Here is a 22224-nt window from a genome sequence, read left to right on the forward strand (position 1 = left end):
GTGTACACGCAAACCCATTTTTACTGCACTTGAAATTGAGAGATAAAGTTTTAAAACTCATCCCTTTTTTAAGGCGAACAATACAGAAATGAATATAGGAGGAAGTAAAATAAAATCTAAACTCTCATGCCCTACGAAATGATTTCAGAAATTATTCTCCTATCACATTTAAGAATGGAAAGAAAAAAATAGACATTTTTTTTTTAGTTTATTTTTAAAAAATACTCCAAATCTAGGACCTAAATTAAAAACTCTTAACAGCTTGGTAATGAGACATAAAATCTTGATCCAAATAATATGTTAGGGATGTTAAAAGCTATTTTCCATATATATATTTTAATGTAATGGTAGGCTGTAATTGAACCAATATCTTGACCTTTATTACTAACATGCTGTGCTTTTCATTGTCGCCTAGCCTTTTATATAAAATAGATCTATTAAAAACAAAACCAGTGTTTAAATATGAAGAATGAGGTTTGCGGGAGAGTTGAGAGGATGGAATAAATGCTGTGACTTGCACATTCACCAGAGCCTGGGCTTCATCCATTCATCATGTGAACAGGTCCCCACTCAGAAGCATCTCCCGGTGAGAAATTTCCCATCCACGCTGGGAACATTAGTAGCCTGGCAGAGCTATGCAAGCAAAAAACAAGCCATTTAGCCCAAATTATATGAAGTGTAGAAGCAATACCCTGGGATATATTTTCAGTTATTGCCCAAACCTTTTTTAACCCACATGTCTAGGATTTATTCTATTTATGTGACATTCTAGAAAAGGCAAAACAGTGGGAATGGAGGAGAGATGGTAATTGCCAGGACTGGGGTGGGGGACGGTGTGATTCGCGGCAGGCAACACGAGATTTTGGTGTGAGAGACCTGTTCTCTGTTGACTGTGGGCTTTTTGGTCCAAGTGCACTGGGCAGGGTCCAGGCAGAAAGCAGATGGCATGTGAGTTTCCCGAAGGGACTTTTACCCCGGTGAGGGCAGGACGGAATGTGCAACCAGTAGAAGGGAAAGCATTTCTCTCTCCTAGGTCTGAAGGGGCAAGAGAGGAAGGAGTTAGTGAGAGGAGCAAGAAGGGTGGCTGAAGGAGGGAGCCACCCAAGAGCAGATAAGGCCTTCAGCAGGAGTGTGGCCAGAGCCACACTCAGCCCAGCAGGGAGGGGCTGGGGGCGGTAACCACCCTGCTCCCCCCTCTTGCCGTCCAGTCTCCTGCTGCCGCCTCCCACTGGCCCGCCCATCTGACAGCCAGAGGCACCAGGGGCCGGTTGAAGCAGGTCACCAGGATGCTGTGCAGAGGGGAGGAGGGCAGAGAGTGGATCTGGATGGACATGTCCGGCACTGGCCACTCTCAGCCTCAGCAGTCTTGGAGGGATGAAAGCCCTGGTCCTTTGTAGAGATGAAAGCCTTGTGTCCCCAGGCAGGAGCTGCTCAAAGTCCCCACATGAAATCTAGGATGTCAGCTCTATGAAATATCCATAGCTGCGTACGAGATGCCAGGGGTTACATGGATTTGCACACGTGAATGCCATCATCACCTGATTACATTTACAATAATCTGGTCAGTTTCTAAAACCCAAGTATTAGTAGCTTTTGCATGGGTGGCCAGGTGATTTCAATGGGAAGGTTGTAGAAGTCAATCCTTTTCCCACCCCTCAGCTCTACATGTTGCCGGTGGCACGAGTGTCTACACTCACCCCACAGAAGTGGTATTCCTTTTTGTTCACTCCCTTATGAAGGGTGGGGTCTCCTCCTTGGCCTTTCCTACCATCACAGCCCTTATTCCATGGAGAGCAAAACCAGTGTGAGGATTCTGCAGTGACTAAGAATACTTACTCCGATTATAGTTTCTGAACCTGGAGGAGCAACCATGGGATGAGTCGATGCTCTTACTGGACCCACTGTAAAGTGGACTTGAGCTCCATCTCTTTGTTGTTCATTTGCTCAGTTATGTCCAACTCTTTGCGACTCCATGGACTGCAGTACACCAGGCTGCCCTGTCCACTATCTCCCAGAGTTTGCTCAATCTCATGTCCATTGAGTTGGCTCCATCTACCACCTCCATGCTGACCTACACACCATTCTGGCCCTTTGGTTCTTCAGAGATTATCATTAGTCTGGAGCCACTATCTAATAATCCTGAATGTGAAAAACATTTATGTTTCTTCTCACTTACCCAGAGATGGAGTCACATGCTGCTATAAGACCCCCACCTGGCTTCATGGGATGGGAAAGATAGATTGGGAATAATAATGGACTCCCAGCATCAGAATCCAGAGGGATAGGGGCCTGAGGAAATAAGCGGAGCCCCTGGGGCATTTTTAAAGTCTTGTTGAATTTGTTTCAATATTGCTTCGGTTTTAAGTTTTGGTTTTCTGGCCCTGAGGCATGCCGGATCTTAGCTGCCTGACCAGGGAGTGAACCCATACCCCCTGCATTGGAAAGTGAAGTCTCAACCACTAAACTGCCAGGGAAGTCCCCGGAGGCATTTTTAAGAATTAAAAAACCCAGGAATATCCACCCTTGTGACTTTGGTTAATAATGGTTACTGTGATTAGCAAAATTATCTGCTGACTCTATTTTTTGAAAATTACATTTATTCATGTTGATTATAAAAACTGTATAGGCTCAAACTAGAAAATAGAATAAATGATAAAAAAAAAATTACCCATAATTGCAATAGCCAGAGATGGCCACTATTAATATTTTGGTCTATTTTCTTCCAGAATTTTTATGTGTGTGCATGTACACACACTCCATACATGCTTAACATAGTTGATGCCACATGAGAAATAAATTATGTTCTGTTTTCTTACAGAATATTACATCAGGAGGATTTTTTATGTTGTTAAAAAAAAAAAACCTTTGAAATTAAATTAATTTTTAACAGCTGCCTAATGTTTTGTCAGCCCTTGAGTCAAAGGTTTTGAATGCTTCCAAGGTTTATATTCAGTTTTGCTAAGATGCCTTTCAGAAAGACGTTGATTTATTCTCGGGAGTGAGGTTCGTGAGAGTGCTTTTCGCCAGCATTTAACATTGCTGTCTTTAAATACTTGCTAATTTGATAGGTGAAAGAACAGTGCCTTGTTGTTATTTTGATTTGTATGACCTTGATTGCTGTTGAGTTTGCACGTTTTTCATGTTTAACAGTTATATGTACCTCCTTCATGAACAACTGTTTGCTCAGGTCCTTTGACCATTTCCTGTGTTTTAAAAATATTTTTGTCCCAGTACAAGTCATATAAAGTTCTTTCTCAAGTGTATAGTTTAATGGGCTTCCCTGGTGGCTCATATGGTTAAGAACCTGCCTGCAATGTGGGGACCTGGGTTCGATCCCTGGGTTGGGGAGATCCCCTGGAGAAGGGAATGGCAACCCAGTCCAGTATTTTTGACCGGAGAATCCCATGGACAGAGAAGCCTGGCCGGCTACAGTCCATGGGGACACAAAGAGTCGGACATGGCTGCGTGACTAACACACATAGTTTAATGAGTTTTGGCAACTGTGTGTATTTAGTAACCACTCCCTTAGTAAATGTATGGAACGCTTCCATCACCCTGCCTTTCTGCTCTTGCACTTTGAAAGCAGTCCCTCCCCTGACCCCTCGGCCCCAGGACCACTGGTCTGCTGCCTGTAGAGCTGCTCTCTGTAGCTCTCTGTGAGCTGTCCGCTCACTGTCACTGTAGTTTGGCTATTTCTCGGCGTTCTTACAAATGGGATATGTGGTCCTTTGTGTTTGACTACTTTTTTTTTTCACTTTCCAAGTTTTAAGATTCATCCATGTTGCTGCACATCTAAATGTTCCACTCATTGTTATTGCTGAGTAGCATCCCGTAGTATTTCCCAATTTGTTGGGAAATATCCCATAGATATTCTCCAATTTGTCTATCTGTTCAGCCATTGATAGACATCTGGTTTGTTTTCAGTTTGGGGACATTGTAGAAAACGTTGCTATGAACATTCACATACAGGTCTTGTTTTGTGTGGACATGTTTTTATTTCTCTTGGGTAAAATACTTAGTAGTAAAATTGCTGGGTTGTATGATGAGTGTGGGCTTTCTAGGTAGCTCAGTGGTTAAGAATCCACCTACAAATACAGGAGACTCAGGTTCGAACCCTGGGTGGAGAAGATCCCCTGGAGAAGGAAATGGCAATCCACTCCAGTTTTTTTGCCTGGGAAATCCCATGGACTGAAGAGCCTGGCGGGCTACAGTCCACAGGGTCAGAAATCAGTGGGATACAACTTAGTGACTAAACAGCAACGACAGTGGCGAGTGTATCTTTAAATTTGTAAGACACTGTCAAACCACTTTCCAAAGTCACTGTATCAGTTTATAGTTCCACCAGCGGTATGTAAGAAAGCCAGATGCTTTACTTTCCCACCAAAGCTTGGTCCTGCCGGGCTTCCTAATTTTAGCCGGTCTAGTTTGCGTAGAGTTATTTCTATTTTTCACTCTCGCTTTTTCTGATGACTAATGACTTTGAGGCTCTCTTCATGTGATTATTGGCCATTTGTGTATCTTCTTTCGTTAAGTGGATGTGCAAACCATTTGTCCGTTTTTACAGGGTTGTTTCTTTTCCTGTTACTGATTTGTGCATAAATGCGCAGTTGCTCTGGTGTCGCCTGCACTGGTCGGTGTATTCTTCACCACTTGTGCTGTTCTTTATGTGTTCTGGATATTAGCTCTTTGTCAGAAACATATTTTTCAAATATTTTCGTCCAGTATGGCTTGCTTTTTCATTTTTTTAACTTGGTCTTTTGAAGTACAGAAGTATTTTTGTTTTGATGAAGTCCATTTTATCCATTAAAAATTTTATGGGTAATTTTTGGGGAGCTCATTTTCAGAAATCTTTGCCTAACCCAATAGCACAAGGATTTTATCTTACCTTATCTTTTCTTCTAGAAGTTTAATAATTTTAGCTCCTACATTTAGGTCCATTTCTAGTTAATTTTTATGTATGGTGTGAGGTAAGGGTCAAGGTTCATTCTGTTCCTGCACAAATATTCATTTGTTGAAAAGGCGATCATTTCCCTAATGAATTACTTTTCACCTTTGTCAAAAATTAATTGTCCACATACATGTCAGTATGTTCCTGGACTCTGTCCTCTTCTAGAAGTTTTAAGAATACATCTTAAAACAGCACCAGCTATTGTCTTGATTACTGTAGCTAAATAGTTAAGTCTTGAAATTAGGTTGTGTAAGTCCTCTATACTTATTCTTTTCTTTCAGAATTGTTTGACTCTTCAAGGTTCTTTGCCTTCCTATTCATTCAGCTTGTCAATATGTTTTTTTAAAAAAGAAAGAAAGAAAGTTTGCTAAGATTTTGTGAGTACACTGGGGAGACCTGCCATTTTTCTGAGTACGTTGGGAAGATTTTTTCACTTTAATAATATTCAGTTTTCCATTTCATGAGCATGGTACATCTTTCTGTTTAGTTAGGTCTTAAATTTCCTTAGGCAAGATTTTGTTGTTTACAATGCTCAGATATTGCACATATTATGTTGTATGTATTCCTAGGTATTTTTATCTTTTGATGCTAATGTAAATGGATTTAAAATTTTTTCATTTTCTCACTATTCATGGCTAATACTAACAAATACAATTGATTTTTTTTTTTTTCGTTATTGACTTACAATACTGTGACCTTACTAAATTTACTGGTTAATTGGTTCTAATACTTTTATTGTGGATGCCATAGTGTTTTATAAAGTCATTGTGCCTCTAAGTAAAGGCAAGCTTGCATCTTCTTTTGTAATCTGTATGCCTTCTTTTTATTTTCTTGCCATATATTACTAGGTAGGGTATGACAATAAATACATTAAGTACAATGCTGAACAAAAGTGGTGGGATTAGACACCCTTGCCTTGTTTCTGACCTTAGGTAGAAACCATTCCATCTTAAACTGTAGTGATGTTAGCCATGGGCTTCTTGTAGATGCCCTTGATTAGGTTGTGGGATTTCCTTTCTATTCATATTTTGCTGAATTTTTAAAAGCGTGTATGCTGATTTTTGTCAAATATTTTCCTGCATCTATTCTGATGATCATGTACTTCTCCATTATTCCGCTAATATTGTGAATTACATTGATTGATTTTCAGATGCTAAGCCAATTTTGCATCCTGGGATTAAACCCCACTTAGCCAAGATAGATTATCCCGTTGGTATATTGTTTGATTTTATTCGCTAAAATTTGTTAAACATTTTTTGGCATCTCGTTTTCCTGAGTGCTAATTTGTCTAAAGTTGCCTTTTCTTACAAGTCTGTTTTGAGGGCGTGACACGGGCCTGGGGTCTGTGTTGACCTGTTTGCTCCCACTCTGTTTTCTGACCGGCGTCACTCCTCCTCCTCCTGTTGCCGCCGTCACCGTTACTGCTGCTGCTAGTGCCACCGTTTTCCTTAAATGTGTGGTGGAGCTCCTCTGAGAAGCCATTTAGGCTTGAACTTTTCTTTAGGGGAATGTTTGCATTACCAATTCAATTTAAAAAATTAATATAGAGCTATTCAAGTTTTCCTCTGTTTCTTCTTGGGTCATTTTTGGTACTTTGTGTTTTTCAGTAAATGTCATTTCACATTAGTTATTTCTGATGCTCTTTTTATTCCTTTCTGAGGGGCCAAGGTCTCCCTCTGCTATCACTTTTGTTCAGCCTGAAGAACTTCCTTTGTTGAGGAGTGTGTGTACTGGTTCCAGATTGGGAAAGGAGTACAGCAAGGCCGTTTACTGTCACCCTGCTTATTTAACTTTTATGCAGAGTACATCATGTGAAAAGCCAGGCTGGATGAAGCGCAAGATGGAATCAAGATTGCTGGGAGAAATATTAATAACCTGAGATATGAAGGTAACACCACCCTTAATGACAGAAAGCGAAGAACTAAAGAGCCTCTTGATGAAAGTTGAAAGAGGAGCGTGAAAAAGTTGGCTTAAAACTCAACATTCAAAAAACTAAGATCACGGCATCTGGTCCCATCACTTCACAGCAAATAGAGGGGGAAACAATGCAAACACTGAGAGACTATTTTTTTGAGCTCCAAAATCACTGCAGATGGTGACTGCGGCCATGAAATGAAAAGACACTTGCTCCTTTGAAGAAAAGCTATGACCAACCTAGACAGCATATTAAAAAGCGGAGACAATACTTTGCCAACAAAGGTCTGTCTAGTCAAAGCTATGGTTTTTCCAGTAGTCATGTATGGATGTGAGAGTTGGACTATAAAGAAAGCTGAGTGCGGAAGAATTGATGTTTTTGAATTGCAGTGTTGGAGAAGACTCTTAAGAGTCCCTTGGACTACAAGGAGTTCCAACCAGTCCATCCTAAAGGAAATCAGTCCTGAATATTCATTGGAAGGACTGATGCTGAAGCCAAAACTCCAATACTTTGGTCACCTGATGAGAAGAACTGACTCATTAGAAAAGACCCTCATGCTGGGAAAGGTTGAAGGCGGGAGGAGAAGGGGACGACAGAGGATGAGATGGTTGGATGGCATCACTGACTTGATGGACATGAGTTTGAGTAGGCTCCAGGAGTTGATGATGGACAGGGAGGCCTGGCATGCTGCAGTCCATGGGGTTGCAAAGAGTTGGACATGACTGAGTGACTGAACTATGTGTACTAAAGATGGATTCCCTTAGGTTTCTTTTATTTAGAGAAGTCTTTATTTCTCCTGCAGTTTTGAATGATATTTTCCTAGACTGAAAACTCTGTGTAACCATTCTTTCTTTCAGCATTTTATTATCATGTTCCACTCCTTTTGGTTTCCATTGTTTTGAATGAGAAGTCATCTGTTAAACTGTGGTCCTCTTGTATATAATAACTTTCCTGTTGCATTGACTTTCAACTTTGTAACTGTGATATGCCTTGGCCTGGCATTTTTCATGCACCTACTGTTTAGTGTTTGTTGATCATCTTAAATCTGTAAATGTATATCTTAATCAAGTTTTGGGGAAATTTTGGCTCTTATAGTCTCAAGAATTTTTTTTCCTACACTATTCTCTCTTTTCCTTCTGTGACTGCAATTACATGTATATAAGACTGTCTTATGTCTTTGAAGCTCTATTCATTTTATAAATACATGTGTATTCTGTGTTTGTTCTATTTGGTGCTTTTGGTTGATTTGTATTTATATTCACTCCTTCTCCCTTCTGTCCTCTCCATTATTTCGTTAATTCCATCAAGTGATTTTTTAAAGATTTCAGGTAGTATTTTCATCATTCTGGAATTTCTGCCTAATTCTTTTTATTATATCCACTTCTCTGTGAGATTTCCTATCTTTTGACTCCTTTTGTGCATCTTTTCATTTATATCATTGATGATGCTTATAATCATTGCTTTAAAAATTCTTGTCTGATAACACCACCATTTGGGTTATTTGGGATTCCTCTCAATTGACTTTCTTTTTCTCCTTACTAATGTTTCATTTTCCTGGTTTTTCATATTCCTGCAATTTTAGATTCTATCTTAGAAAGTTTGAGTGTTAAGTCATGGCAACTCTAACTTCTGCTATAATTATTTTTCAATGAGTGTTGTTTCTTTTGTTTTGGTAGGCAGTTATCTTAGTTGAACTCAGGCCGCATATTATGTTTCTTGGGTGGCAGTTCTGATTTTAATTCAGACCTTTTGTAAACGTTTAGCTACAGTTTTTAGCAGGTCCTGATCACATGAGATTCAGAAACCAGTCAGAAATGTGGTGAGACAGAATTTGGGGATCCCTCTCTGGCTCCTTCTTTTCCAGGACTTCTCTTTCTCTCTAGGTTTATAGTTTATCTGGGCTTATTAATCTTCTAGTTTTCTAAGCTATAAAGACCACTTTTTTTTTCCCCCTATTGGTGCCTTTGCTACCCCTGATGTTACAGTACCCTGGCGTGGGTTAGATGCACTGAAAATATTCTTACAATGCCTCTCTTCTCAGCATAGATTTCCCACCAGAGTTCACTCTTTAGTCCCTTTTGTGTGGCATGCTTAGTTGCTCAGTTCTGTCCGACTCTTTGCAACCTCATGGACTCCAGACTTCTCTGTCCATGGGATCCCCCAAGCAAGAATACTGGAGTGGGTAGTCATTCCTTTCCAGGAACTGAACCCTGGTCCCTGCATTGCAGACAGATGCTTCCCCAGCTGAGCTACCAGAGAAACCCCTGCAGTGCTTTTAGGTGGCTGCTTTTGGTATTACACTCAGAGTTCGTTGTGATTATCTCTAAGAGGATTGGTCCAGAGGATCTTAGTCCACCATTACTGGAAGACGTCAAGTTAATATTTTCATATTAATTTGTAAAGCACTTTATGTTTTAAGAATATTAACAATTTGTTATGCATCATCGTGAAAGATAACTTTATAAGTCTATTGTTTGGTTCAAACTTTTAATATTTCTGATATACAGAAATTTATTATTTTGATGTAATTAAATAAATAAGTTTGTGATTTCTTCTCTTAAGTTTTGTTTAAAAATCCATTGTCGTTCAAATATCAGATAAATATACACCTAGATTTTTTTCTTTTTTTCAAGGGTCCTAGTTTTTATGTTTAACTTTTTGATCTCTTTTGAGTTTATTTTTCTGTACTATATAGACTGATATTTTTCCCAAAGAGCAAGGTAATTTCCTAAACATAATATATGCAGCTGATCATATTTTTAATAGTAGTCACAATGTTTCCAATATAGAAAGTTAATTTTTAACTTTTTAATTTTCACCTTTAAATTTAAGGTGAAAACATATAGCATTAGCAAACTGAAAATAGTGCTTGAAGTCTGGAAAAGAAAGTTTGAGTAGGAAAGATGAAACTTTGTTTTGTATGTTAATAGCAAGGCATTAAACCTCTGTGACAATCTCCTTATTGTACACTTGATGAAATCACTTAGTCAATCAATAGCTGTCTTTCTCATGACCACATACATGGTGCTAATAGCAGAAGTAATAACCAATCAAGCAGTAGCTGGTATAATTGTAATCATAACTGAAATGCTATGCAAGTGTTAGCCGCTGAGGATACTAATACTTAGGTGGTGGCAAGTGCAGTAAAGGATGGAGACGTGCTGCTGCAGGACAAACAGCCCTGCCTGGGGAAATAGGGGAGGCTTCCTTGAGAGAGGGCCGATTAAGTTGAGGCTTGCAAGAGGAGTAGAACTAGCTACCTAAAGTGTGGGAGACAGTGAGGGGGAATGTGGCAGTTAGCAAAGGCAGCAGCACGTTTAAGGAGCCTGCGGCAAGAAAGAGCACAAGCATTTTGAGGAATCTAAGGTCCGGCCTGGCCGGAGCTGAGGGCAAGGGGCAGCACGTTACAGGAGAAAGACGGAGGTGTGAATAGGGCCAACTGTGCAGGCTGCGCTTACTAAAGGGCTGTAATTTTTGTCCTAAGAGCAGTGGGGAGTCATGGAAAGATTTTAGGCAAACGAGTGATCATATTTGCATTTCAAGAACAGCAGGCTGGTTAAAGTGTGAAATTATTTCAGTGGAAGGCAACAATAGGTACAAGGAGACCAATGAGATTATTGCAAAGATTCAAGTGGGAAAAGACAGTAGTTTGGCATGATACATGGATGTATGAATGGATGGACAGTTGGGTGGATGGGTGCAAACATAAACCGCAGTTGAGATGGCAGTACTACAGTCTTGTGTGTGTGTGTGTGTGTGTGTGTGTGTGTGTGTGTGTTTGCACGCGCACTAAATCACTCAGTTGTGTCCAACTCTGCAACCCTATGGACTGCAGCCTGCCGGGCTCTTCCCTCCAAGGGATTCTCCAGGCAAGAATACTGGAGTGGGTTGCCGTGCCTTCCTCCAGGGGATCTTCCCAACTCAGGGACTGAACCTTCATTTCTGACATCTATCTGCATTGGCAGCAGGCTCTTTACCACTAGTACCACCTGGGAAGCCCACTACAGCCTTAAAGCAACTGAATTTTGTTTCCCACTGTCCCTTTAAATTTCCTCAGTTGGATTAGTTCTTTTGCCCCCTGGATGAAAAGTATGAGCAGACTTTGATTTTTCTCATTTGTCTCGAATCACACGAAGAGCCCCAGCTTACTAGTTGCAATAGTTAGTCGCAGATGGTGGTCAAAGCGGTAGACCTGATGTAAATGTGAATCGGGTTCCTGGCCCACTTGGGGCCTGCTGGGGCACAAATGGCCTCTTCCTCTCTCCCCACTGTGCACTTCTCTTCCTTCCCCATATTGCAAACTTGGGTTCTGACTCCTCCAGGGTGGGAGTGCCCAGAGGAAGGGGAGAAAAAATGGGGAGCAGGAATGTTTGTACTGAACTAGCTCTGCTGTGAGCTGGAAACGGCATTCTCTGGGCCTACCCAGTGTCTGTCTGCAGGCGTCTCCTTTCAGGAGAGCCTCTGCTGGGTCTCTGGGTTCCACACTGGGCTCTCACGTCCGCAGTTCTTTGATGAAGGCAAATGCATCTCCATCTCAGCTGATCACTTACTTCTTCCCTCCTCAGCCCCTGGGAACCTGGAAATAGAGAAGGAAAGCCTCCCTTTACTAAGATCCGTTCATTCTTCCAAGTGGCCTTCTTGGGCAGGACCTAGATGACCCCGTGTATTTGTGTGTGCACACACGCACACTTGCTGTCCCGCGCGTGGCCCATGTCAGATTCACAGGAGATCCTCTGGGTTATTTCCCTGACGACTCTGAGAGTAAGCCAGCAGTCTTGCCAACACCCACTCTGCCTGCCGCCATTTCCGGTCAGTGGTTGAGCAGCTCGTCTCCCGTCTACATGATTTCTGTTCTCTGAAACACGGGACCCTGCATGGCAGGAGCGCACAAGTAGAACACTTCTTCCAACAAGGCTTGAGATGTGGGTACACGTTGTCCATCCTGCTTAATGCTGGGCTTGGGGCTCTCGCAGACATATCTAAAGCTTTTCACATATCTAAAGATTTTCTCTCTTATTCCTCTATTTTCTGGACCTAGAACATGAACATCTTGGGGCTTTTATTCTGCCTACCACTCCAGTTGAGCTCTTCAAATAATGAATTTGAAAGAATTATTTCAGGAGCATTAGAATTTTTATCAAATCCCTTAGTTTCTCCCTTCAGTGTATGCTACATGGAGATGTACAGTCAGTTTGTTTTTTCCTTGCTTTTAAAAAATCAATTTGCAGTATTATTTTACTAAATTATTTTGTTTACCTTATATACAAAATTTCGTATGAATTCACTGCTGCCATTTTAGTTCAGTAGTAAGCACTTAATCCATGCAGTGTTATATAATTTAAAATACTATCTTTGTTTTTTCTAATCCAGATTTGGACTTAAAACCACCACTAAAGTCAATTGGAAGCAATTTTTAACATCACTTTATGAACCTCAATATGAAGCTAGCAATAAAGCTCCCTTGACAAAAAGAAATAGGTATGTAAAAGAAAAAAAAAAAAACTAAGCTAAAGTTTGGTTACACATATCATAATATGCAAAAGGTTAGAGAATATTCGAATTACTTTTTCTTCATTTATTGAATGACAAATTAGTCTTCATTGAATAATTACAGACTTTTACATGATAATGTATAGCTGATAAATTATTTTCCATATATTTTTCTTATTTAAAATTACCTTAAACTGTAAGGTGGGTATAATTATCACTCAACTTCTAGATGCAAAATAAGGCATTAAGGGAGTCTGCACTAGATCATAGGCTGAACGAGTCATGGAGGCAGAATGGGAGCCTAAATGTCCTCAGTGCAGACACCCACCCTGCCAAGATCAGTCTCTGAGCACTAAGTGTCTTCTTGTAGAATTGGGTATAAACATGTAATTCTTAAATGTTATATGGAAAAGAATAATGTATGCTAACTTGTTTTCCAGCTGCACCTGCCTGGTGCATATACTGTGGATTATTTGCCTTGAGTGCCATTATTTTCATTTTCATTCTAATGTCTATTATAACTTGAGATTTACATTATCACATAAACCATGGTTGGGGCCCCGAAACATGAAACAATACTTAATAGTATGACATTTTAGCATTTAGACTTTCACTCTAAGAACTGTTTTATGTTGATGTGCACACTGTATTGATTGCCCTATATGAATCTTAAAGAAAGAAAAAACCAGCCTTTATAACCTCAGCACCTTCATTGAAAGCACTACGCTCTATTGTAAAGTGAAATATACCACAGAGTTAATTCCCATTTCTCTAGGTCCAATCCCTGTCTCAGGGTTTATAAATATTTAATGAACTGCCCTGGTCACCAGCCTTCCAGGTATTCAGAGCCGCTCGCCCCGCGCCCCCCGCCCCCCCACCAATACATGCAGTTCTATGAGTTCGTTTCTTAAGTAAAGTTACTTCTATTTCTTTCTAGTTTTCTTGTCCCACGGTGCCTTGTTCAGGACTGTACAAATTAACCTGTGAACTTTATTTATTTTAAAAGAGTAGTTCTCAACTGGGGACCGTCTTGGCCCCCCCAGGAGATGTTTTGCAACGTCATGGGACATGTTTGGTGGTCCCAGCTGGGGCAGGGGTGCTACCATTCTCCACTGGATGCACCCGGGAGATGCTGCTAAACATCCCTCCGTGCACAGCATGGGACCTCCACCCCACTCTCCCCTCCTACCCTGGCAACAAAGAACCGTCCAGCCCCAGCGTCAGTGGTACTGTGGTAGATAAAACTGGTGCAAACATACCCGTTCATGCCAGTGTTTGTGGTCTTCAGAAAAGCCAGTTTCCAAGTCACGTGAAGAACTCAGACCCAGCATTTCTGCTACTTCCTATGTTCCGTAAAAGTGATGGCAGGGCTGTGTGTGTTTACATGTTCTCGCACAACTGGAAAAAGCTAAGAGGGCCGTATAGATGCAGCAGTGAAGTCCCCTAAATGATCTGAGAGATGTTCAGAGCCAGTCTGATTCACCGCATTCTTTATTTCGTGGGACATGTCAAACCGTGAACCCTGAAAAGGGAGGCTGGCGAGTGTATATTGCCAGGAGGGTCTTCAGCCTCCGCTGTGATCAGAATCCCCGGTGAAGCTGGCTCTGATCTCTCCAGTGGATGATCACGGGCCTCCAAGCGTACATGCGGGCTGCTGGCCCTGACCTCGGGGGATGAAAGCAAGAGGCAAGTAAGGGAGACGGGTCTGATAATAGAGGTGGTCACGGCCACTGTCAACAGTGAGGGACAGCTTGTGAAGGTAGACGTCCTCACCGTTTCAGAACTGGAAACGTGTGTCCTCGGTGATGTGGGCGAGTGGGCTACAACACGCTGCCCCCACAGGGAGGTGCTGGTCTCAGCAATGATCTCAACACTAATCAGTTTGGTCTCAACTGTGATCGCAGCATCTTTTTTTGAGACCAAAGGCCTTAACCGGCGAGACGGCTGGCCACAACTCGCCGGCAAGGGAAGGGGAGAGTGATGGGGCTGTAAGACTAATTGATGCCTGTGGGAACTGCATGCAAGCTGGCTCCCTGATTGGGTACCACGCTGACTGAGTGACAGATGGGCCCACATGAGCACGTGACACTTTTTGGAAGAGGAGCCATCCAGAAATAAAGCGTTAGTATAGATGTTGTTAGGGTGATTTTTCTTTTTTTTGCATTAAGAACAAAGGTCAAGAACATAACCTTATTCCCGTCTTTCTCTTAATTTTGTAGCATCAACTCTAGAAATCAGGTTCACAAGGAAAACATTATCACGAAGCTATTTAGACATGAAGATCACTATACATCGTTGAAGAAAGCACTGCTGATCATCAACTCTGTAAGATTTTGAAACTCTGGTGAAAAACTCACTGTTGCGAGGAAGGTTAACACTCGACAGGACCAATAAAAAACTGTATACTCATTCATTTATCACTCAACAAGTATTTTTGAGCTCCCATTATATGCTATGGGCTTCTCTGGTGGCTCATTGGTAAACAATCCGCCTGCAATGCAGGAGATGCAGGTTTGATCCCTGGGTGGGGAAGATTCTCTGGAGAAGGAAATGACAACCCACTCTAGTATTATTGCCTGGGAAATACCATAGACAGAAGAGCCTGGTGGGCTAGAGTCCACAGGCTTGCAAGAGTTGGACAGAACTTAACGACTAAACCACCACGACCACTATATGCTGGCACTTATTCTGAGTGCTTAGGGACGCAAAGCCTGACCTCAAGAGCTGGGTCTATTTGGGAAGATAGGGGACATAAAGTTTACTGCAATGTAGTGAGACGAATGCCAGGGGGTGAGATCAGCATATGTCAAGATTGTTAAGAATGAAGTGACTCATCACCATTAGCTATATAATTAAGGACTAACCCTGACCTGTTGAACTTTCCTCTCATTCCCACCCTAGAGTTTATGGGCTCATAACCAACTTGTAGCCCTTAACAGGAACATTTTCTTACTCCCAAAATAGTCTGTTTAGTTGCTTAACTGTCCTGCAAAGGGAGGCTTGTTCATGATTCTGCTTTAAACATTAGCTCCTGTCCCACTTTCACATTCATTTTAGAACGCAGCATTCGGATGCTTTGGTTCAGAGCCACGTCTCACAAGTTAGTTATTCACTGAGCACATCCAATTACCGAATCTCTAGTAAATGACCAGGAGGGCAATGAACTACTTTGCCTCAGGGTCAAACACAGAAGGGGAGTCCCCTGGGCTCCGGGTTCCCCTGGCCAAGCCCTCCACTCAGGGACAGCTCCACACCTCTGTCCGTCTAGAATGCCTCCGCACAGCGTGGATTCCGAGCTCTGGGTTTTGCTTTGTCTGGGGGAGACGTTCTAGCTGGTGTGCCAGGCACAGTTCATCTTCACACCTACTGACCTGTTCTCTGAGAGCGGCCAGGAATAGGGAACCCATTCTATGTGCAGGCTCTGCCTTCAGTGATTTTTGTGGTGTCCACTCACTTCAGCCTCTCTACACCTCTGTCAGGCAGACACTGTCGTTACCGTCACTCGATCCTTTTTGCTTCACCCCCATTTGCTGAGGAAGGGAGGCTGGGGGTGAGTGCCCGGCCCGGGGCTCCCCCTGCTAGCGGTGGGGCTGAGATTGGAACCAGCTGCCCCCCGAGCTGGCACGCTTCCGCCCTGCACTGAGCCGCCCGCGAGCATGCTGACCCGGCCACCGCTTTAAGATAAACGAAGGCTCCCGTGTGTTCACCCGCCTCAGCTTTTATTAGTATATTGAAGAAGTAATTTAATTAAAAACGGTGGGATCTTCACCTCCGCCAATGGAGGGCTGTAATAATGCTTACCGAGCCAAATCTCAGCAACTTAACAGTCCCTGATGTACCTCTGGACAAACAGACTCATGGACACACACAGGAGAAGGTGGGAATTGAGTGTCTGCCCTGTGCCAGACTGAATCCCACTGCCGATGAGTTCACCCTCCGGAGTATCGCAGGAGAGCCGCAGCCATCACCTGCTGAGAGCCGCAGAGGTGGGGTTTCCGATGGGGACCCCCCACCCCACGCCTGCCAATTATTTGCCTGGGTCTTGGCCACATTCTGGGACCTGGTAGGAGAAGGAGAGCACAGGGAAAGAGCCCGCAGTGGGCATGGAATGGCATTTGGCCACAGAGGATGGCCCTGGGAAGCAGGGCCCACTCCTGCCGTAGAGAAGGACGCAGAATTTTTTAGAAGACAGGCTTTCGATCTGTTTCAAGTCACAGCCCCCGCGGAGCTGTGTGTGCTGCCTGAGTATGCCGCCCCCAAGCCGAGTGGACCCCCTCATGCCACTGACTTTCGTTTAAGTCAGGTGTGGCTCATGTGCTAGCACCCGGAAACAGTTTGCACCCTGCCTATTCATGTACTTCATTCTCGGTGTCGTTATCTGCAGCTCACACGATTTTATGAGTAGAACGTCCCAAAGAACCTTCCAAAAAATATTAGAATTCATCATAGAATTGAGAAGGTCATTGGATACAGGGTCAATATACGAAGATCAGTAATATTTCTATAAACTGCAATAAGCAATTGGAAAAAGAAGTTTTAAAGTATTATTGCTAATAATCCTTTAAAAAAGAAAACCCAAATACCTAGAAATACATCTAACCAAAAATGTGCAAATCCTCTGTGTTGAAGACTTCAAAGATTGCTTGTTCACAAAGCTGCCTGCTACAAACTCAGGGTGCATAGAAGGAAGACATGCTTCTCAGTTCATTCTCTGAAGCCAATGTTACCCTGATACCAAAGCCAGATGAAGAGATCACGAGAAAAACCACAGACCAATATCCTTCATGAATATAGTTGCAAAAATTCTCAAAAATATTAGCAAACTGCACCCAGCAACATGTAAAAAGGATTAAATGTTTATGGCCACATGAGGTTCATCCCAGGATGGCAAGGTTGGTTTAACTTCCAAAAGATCAAGTACCGTAATACACAATATTAATAGAAACAAAAGACAGATCTGCATGACCATAAATGCAGAAAAAAAAAATTGAAAAATTCAACACTCATTCTCAATAACAACTTTCAACCAACTAGGAATAGCAGGGAAATTCCCTAACCTGATAAATGGCCTTTATGATAAACCCAAAGCTAACAGCATAATTGGGCTTCCCTGATGGCTAGTAAAAGATTCGCCTGCCAGTGCAGGAGGCTCGGGTTTGATCCCTGGGTAGGAAAGATCCCCTGGAGAAGGAAATAGCAACCTACTCCAGTATTCTTGCCTGGGAAATCCCATGGACAGAGGAACCTGGCAGGCTATAGTCCATGGGATTGCAAAAGAGGCTGTCACAATTTAGTGACTGAACAATAACAGCACAGTTAATGACAAAAGACTGAATACTCCCCCTGAAATCAGGCTGCTGCTGCTGCTGCTAAGTCGCTTCAGTCGTGTCCGACTCTGTGCGACCCCATAGACGGCAGCCCACCAGGCTCCCCCGTCCCTGGGATTCTCCAGGCAAGGACACTGGAGTGGGTTGCCATTTCCTTCTTCAATGCGTGAAAGTGAAGTCACTCAGTCATGTCCAACTCTTCACGACCCCATGGACTGCAGCCTACCAGGCTCCTCCATCCATGGGATTTTCCAGGCAAGAGTACTGGAGTGGGTTGCCATTGCCTTCTCTGCCCCCAATCAGGAAAAACACAATAATGTCAGCTCTAGCTACTCCTTTCCAACATTATACTGAAGTTCTAGACAATGTAATTAGGAAAGAAAAGAAGTAAAAGGCATACACACTGGGAAGAAAGAAAAGACTGCCTTTAATCACAGACCACTTGATCTTGTAATAGAAAATTCTAAGGAATGGACTTACACACAAACTGCTAGAACTGATAAATGAATTCATCAGGGTTACAGGATACAAGCTCCATGCACAAAAATCGGTTCAGTTCAGTCGCTCAGTCGAGTCCGACTCTCTGCGACCCCATGAATCCCAGCACGCCAGGCTTCCTTGTCCATCACCAACTCCCGGAGTCCACCCAAACCCATGTCCATTGAGTTGGTGATGCCATCCAGCCATCTCATTGTCTGTCGTCCCCTTCTCCTCCTGCTCCCAATCCCTCCCAGCATCAGGGTCTTTTCCAGTGAGTCAACTCTTCGCCTCAGGTGGCCAAAGTATTGGAGTGTCAGCTTCAACATCAGTCCTACCAATGAACACCTAGGACTGATCTCCTTTAGGTTGGACTGGTTGGATGTTCTTGCAGTCCAAGGGACTCCCAAGAGTCTTCTCCAACACCACATTTCAAAAGCATCAATTCTTTGGCGCTCGACTTTCTTTATATTCCAACTCTCACATCCATTCATGACTACTGGAAAAACCATAGCCTTGACTAAACGGACCTTTGTTGACAAAGTAACATCTCTGCTTTTAAATATACTATCCAGGTTGGTCATAACTTTCCTTCCAAGGAGTAAGCGTCTTTTAATTTCATGGCTGCAATCACCATCTGCAGTGATTTTGGAGCCCCCCAAAATAAAGTCAGCCACTGTTTCCACGGTTTCCCTATCTATTTACCATGAAGTGATGGGACCGGAGGCCATGATCTTAGTTTTCTGAATGTTGAGCTTTAAGCCAACTTTTTCACTCTCCTCTTTCACTTTCATCAAGAGGCTTTCTAGTTCTTCACTTTCTGCCATAAGGGTGGTGTCATCTGCATATCTGAGGTTATTGATATTTCTCCCGGCAATCTTGATTCCAGTTTGTGCTTCCTCCAGCTCAGCGTTTCTCATGATGTACTCTGCATGTAAGTTAAATAAGCAGAGTGACCATATACAGCCTTGACGTACTCCTTTTCCTATTTGGAACCAGTCTGTTGTTCCTTATCCAGTTCTAACTGTTGCTTCCTGACCTGCATACAGGTTTTTCAAGAGACAGGTCAGGTGGTCTGGTATTCCCATCTCTTTAAGAATTTTCCACAGTTTATTGTGATCCACACAGTCAAAGGCTTTGGCATAGTCAACAAAAATCGGTTATATTTCCATAAACTAGCAATGAACAATCTGAAAATAAACTTCAGTAAGCAATTCCATTCACAGCAGCAGAAAGGAATAACAAACCTAGAAGTAAATTTAACAAAAGAAGGCCAGGTTTGTGTACTGAAAATTATAAAACATGGTAAAAAGGAAAAGAAGATGTAAATAAGTGAAGAGACATTTAATATTCATGGATTAGAATACTCAATATTATTAAGATGGCAGTTCTCTCCAGATTGATCTGTTAATTCAATGAAAGCCCATCAAAATTCCAGCTGGCTTTTTTTTTTTTTTTTGCAGAAATTGTAAACCTGATTTTAAAATTCATTTGGAAATGCAAAGGTTGCAGAATAGCCAAAACAATTTTGGAAACAAAGAGTAAAGTTAGAGAACTTAAACTTCCAGATTTTGAATCATAGGAAAAAGTTACAGTAATAAAGACAGTGTGGTATGGGCATGGGATAGACATTGATCAATGGAACATAATTAAGGGTGTGGAAATAAACCCTCACATTGATGGTCAATTAGTTTTCAACCAATTCAGCAGGTGAAAAGAGTAAGCTTTTCAACAAATGGTGCTGAGACAGTTGGGTATGCCAACAAAGGTCATATAGTCAAAGCCATGGTTTTCCAGTAATCATGAACAGATGTGAGAGTTGGACAATAAATAAAGCTGAGCCCCAAAGAACTGATGCTTTCCAATTGTGGTGCTGGAGAAGAACTCTTGAGAGTCCCTTGGACTGCAAGGAGATCAAATCAGTCTATCCTAAAGGAAACCAACCCTGAATACTCATTGGTAGGACTGATGCTGAAGCTGAAGCTCCAATACTTTGGCCACCTGATGGAAAGAGCCAACTCTTGGAAAACACCCTGATGCTGGGAAAGATTGAGGGCAGGAGAATAAGGGGTTGACAGAAGATGAGACGGTTGGATGACATCACCGACTCAATGGACATGAGTTTGAGCAAGCTCCGGGAGATGGTGAAGGACAGGGAAGCCTGGAATGCTGCAGTCCATGGGGTCACAAAGACTTGGTCATGACTTAGTGACTGAACAATGCAAAAAGCTGAAGTTAGACCTTTTCTTTACATTATATACAGAAATTAACTGAAAATGGACCATAAACCCAAATATAAGAGCTAAAGCAGTAGAAGTCTTAGAAGGAGACAGATGTGTAATTCTTTGTGACCTTGTGTTAAGCAAAGATTTTTTTTAGATGTGATACTAAAAGCATGATCCATAAAACAACAAAATGTATAAATTGGACTAATTTAGAATTAAAAGCTTTTGTGCTTCAGAAGATACCATTAAGGAGGTGAAAAGACAAACCACAAACTAGGAGAAAAACGTATGCAAATTCTGTATCTGGTAAAGGACTTATATCTAGAATATATGAGAACTGTTAGAACTCAATAAGAAGACTACCCAATTTTTTAAATGGACAAGATTTTAATAGACATTTCACCAAAGAATATATAGGAATACCCAGCTAACACAGGAAGAGGAGCTCAACATTGTTAGTCCTCAGGGAAATGCAAATGGGCAGTGACGACCTCACGCCCCTGGAGTGGCTACTATCAGAAAGACAGACAGCAGTGAGCGCTGGTGATACGGTGGGGATGGCGCCTTACACCCCTGGTGGGGTCATTCAGTGGTACAGCTGCTACAGAAAACAGCAGAGTCATTTCTTAACAATTTAAAACAAATCTATCACATGACCCAGGAATTCCACTCCTAGATTCATCTGCCCAGGAGAAATAAAAACACACGTCCACACAAAGCCTTGTGTGCAAGAGTCCACAGTAACATTATTCCTCATTTCCAAACTGGAAACAGTCCAAATGTTCATCAACTTACGATAATACAAAATGTGGCATATCATACAATGGAATAGAAGTAACAGGAATAAAAAGGAACAAAATACTGATCCATGCACCGTCATGAATAAGCCTCACAAACATTATACCCGTTGAAAGAAGGCAGATGGAAGGTACATACAGATACAAATGTTGTATGATTCTATTTACATGAAATATCCAGAAAAAAGGCAAATATGTATAGAGATAGAAACTAGATTAATCCCTTAGGATAAGGTAGAAATGGAGAGTGAGCACAAATGGGCACAAGGTTTCTTTGGGGGTGATGAAAATACTCAAATTAGAGAGTGATAAGGGTTGATTATTGAAAATCATAAATATTAGTTGTCAACGATTCCTACTTGGACATTAAACAATGGTCAGTCCCCCACCAAAAAGTGCCCTGAACATACTCTCTAAATTACTTTATTTTCTCCAAGAAAACCTTCTGTCCTTTTCAAGTTTTGGACCCTAAATTTGTAGTTGACATTCATACACTGCTGTATCACTTAATAAGTCTTTGGTCACATTAATATTCACAATATCTTTTATGAAGAGATGGGGTCCTTACTGCCTTTCCAGTAAATAGTTTCTCTCAATTTTGATATTCAATTTACTTATTGGTAATTTTTTATTCTGGGAGAAGAAGTTTGCCTCCCAGTATTTTGCTCATAGCATGCTTTCTTTATGGTGTGTGGCTGAAATTTTTCTCGCTAAGTAATTGTCCATTTATGTAATTGACGAGGTTGGTGGTGGTGCAAACAAGCATCATTAATATTCTTAGTAAATTGGCAAATTGTCATTGAATTTCCAGGAAGGCCTATGCCCAGTGTGGCTGAGCTGCCGGGTCCTCAGGTGGGTTAGGGCAGGAAGAGTTTGGCCTCTGAGACCACCAGCATTCAGCCTGTCCCGGGGAGAGGGTCAGCCTCTTTCTTGCCACATCCTGACAAAGAACATCGTAGCAACAGCACTGGCAAAATTCTAGATTCCCTCCCCCGGCTGCTCTTGGCACGTGTTATACAGTGAGCATCAGCTGAGGTTCTCGTAT

The 22224-nt window shown here is 42.0% G+C and overlaps 1 protein-coding gene across 1 annotated transcript in view; it reads left to right on the forward strand.

Moving 5' to 3' along the window:
• The window catches only part of EFCAB6 (EF-hand calcium binding domain 6), a 245902-nt gene that overhangs the window by 94367 nt on the left and 129311 nt on the right, over positions 1–22224 (forward strand). Inside the window, exons 11-12 of the mRNA XM_061124022.1 lie at positions 12234–12341; positions 14573–14678. Of these exons, the coding sequence (XP_060980005.1) occupies positions 12234–12341; positions 14573–14678 (214 nt within the window). The remainder of the gene's footprint in view (positions 1–12233; positions 12342–14572; positions 14679–22224) is intronic.

The sequence above is a fragment of the Dama dama genome, chromosome 22 (assembly GCF_033118175.1).
Source record: "Dama dama isolate Ldn47 chromosome 22, ASM3311817v1, whole genome shotgun sequence".
Lineage (NCBI taxonomy): Eukaryota > Metazoa > Chordata > Mammalia > Artiodactyla > Cervidae > Dama > Dama dama.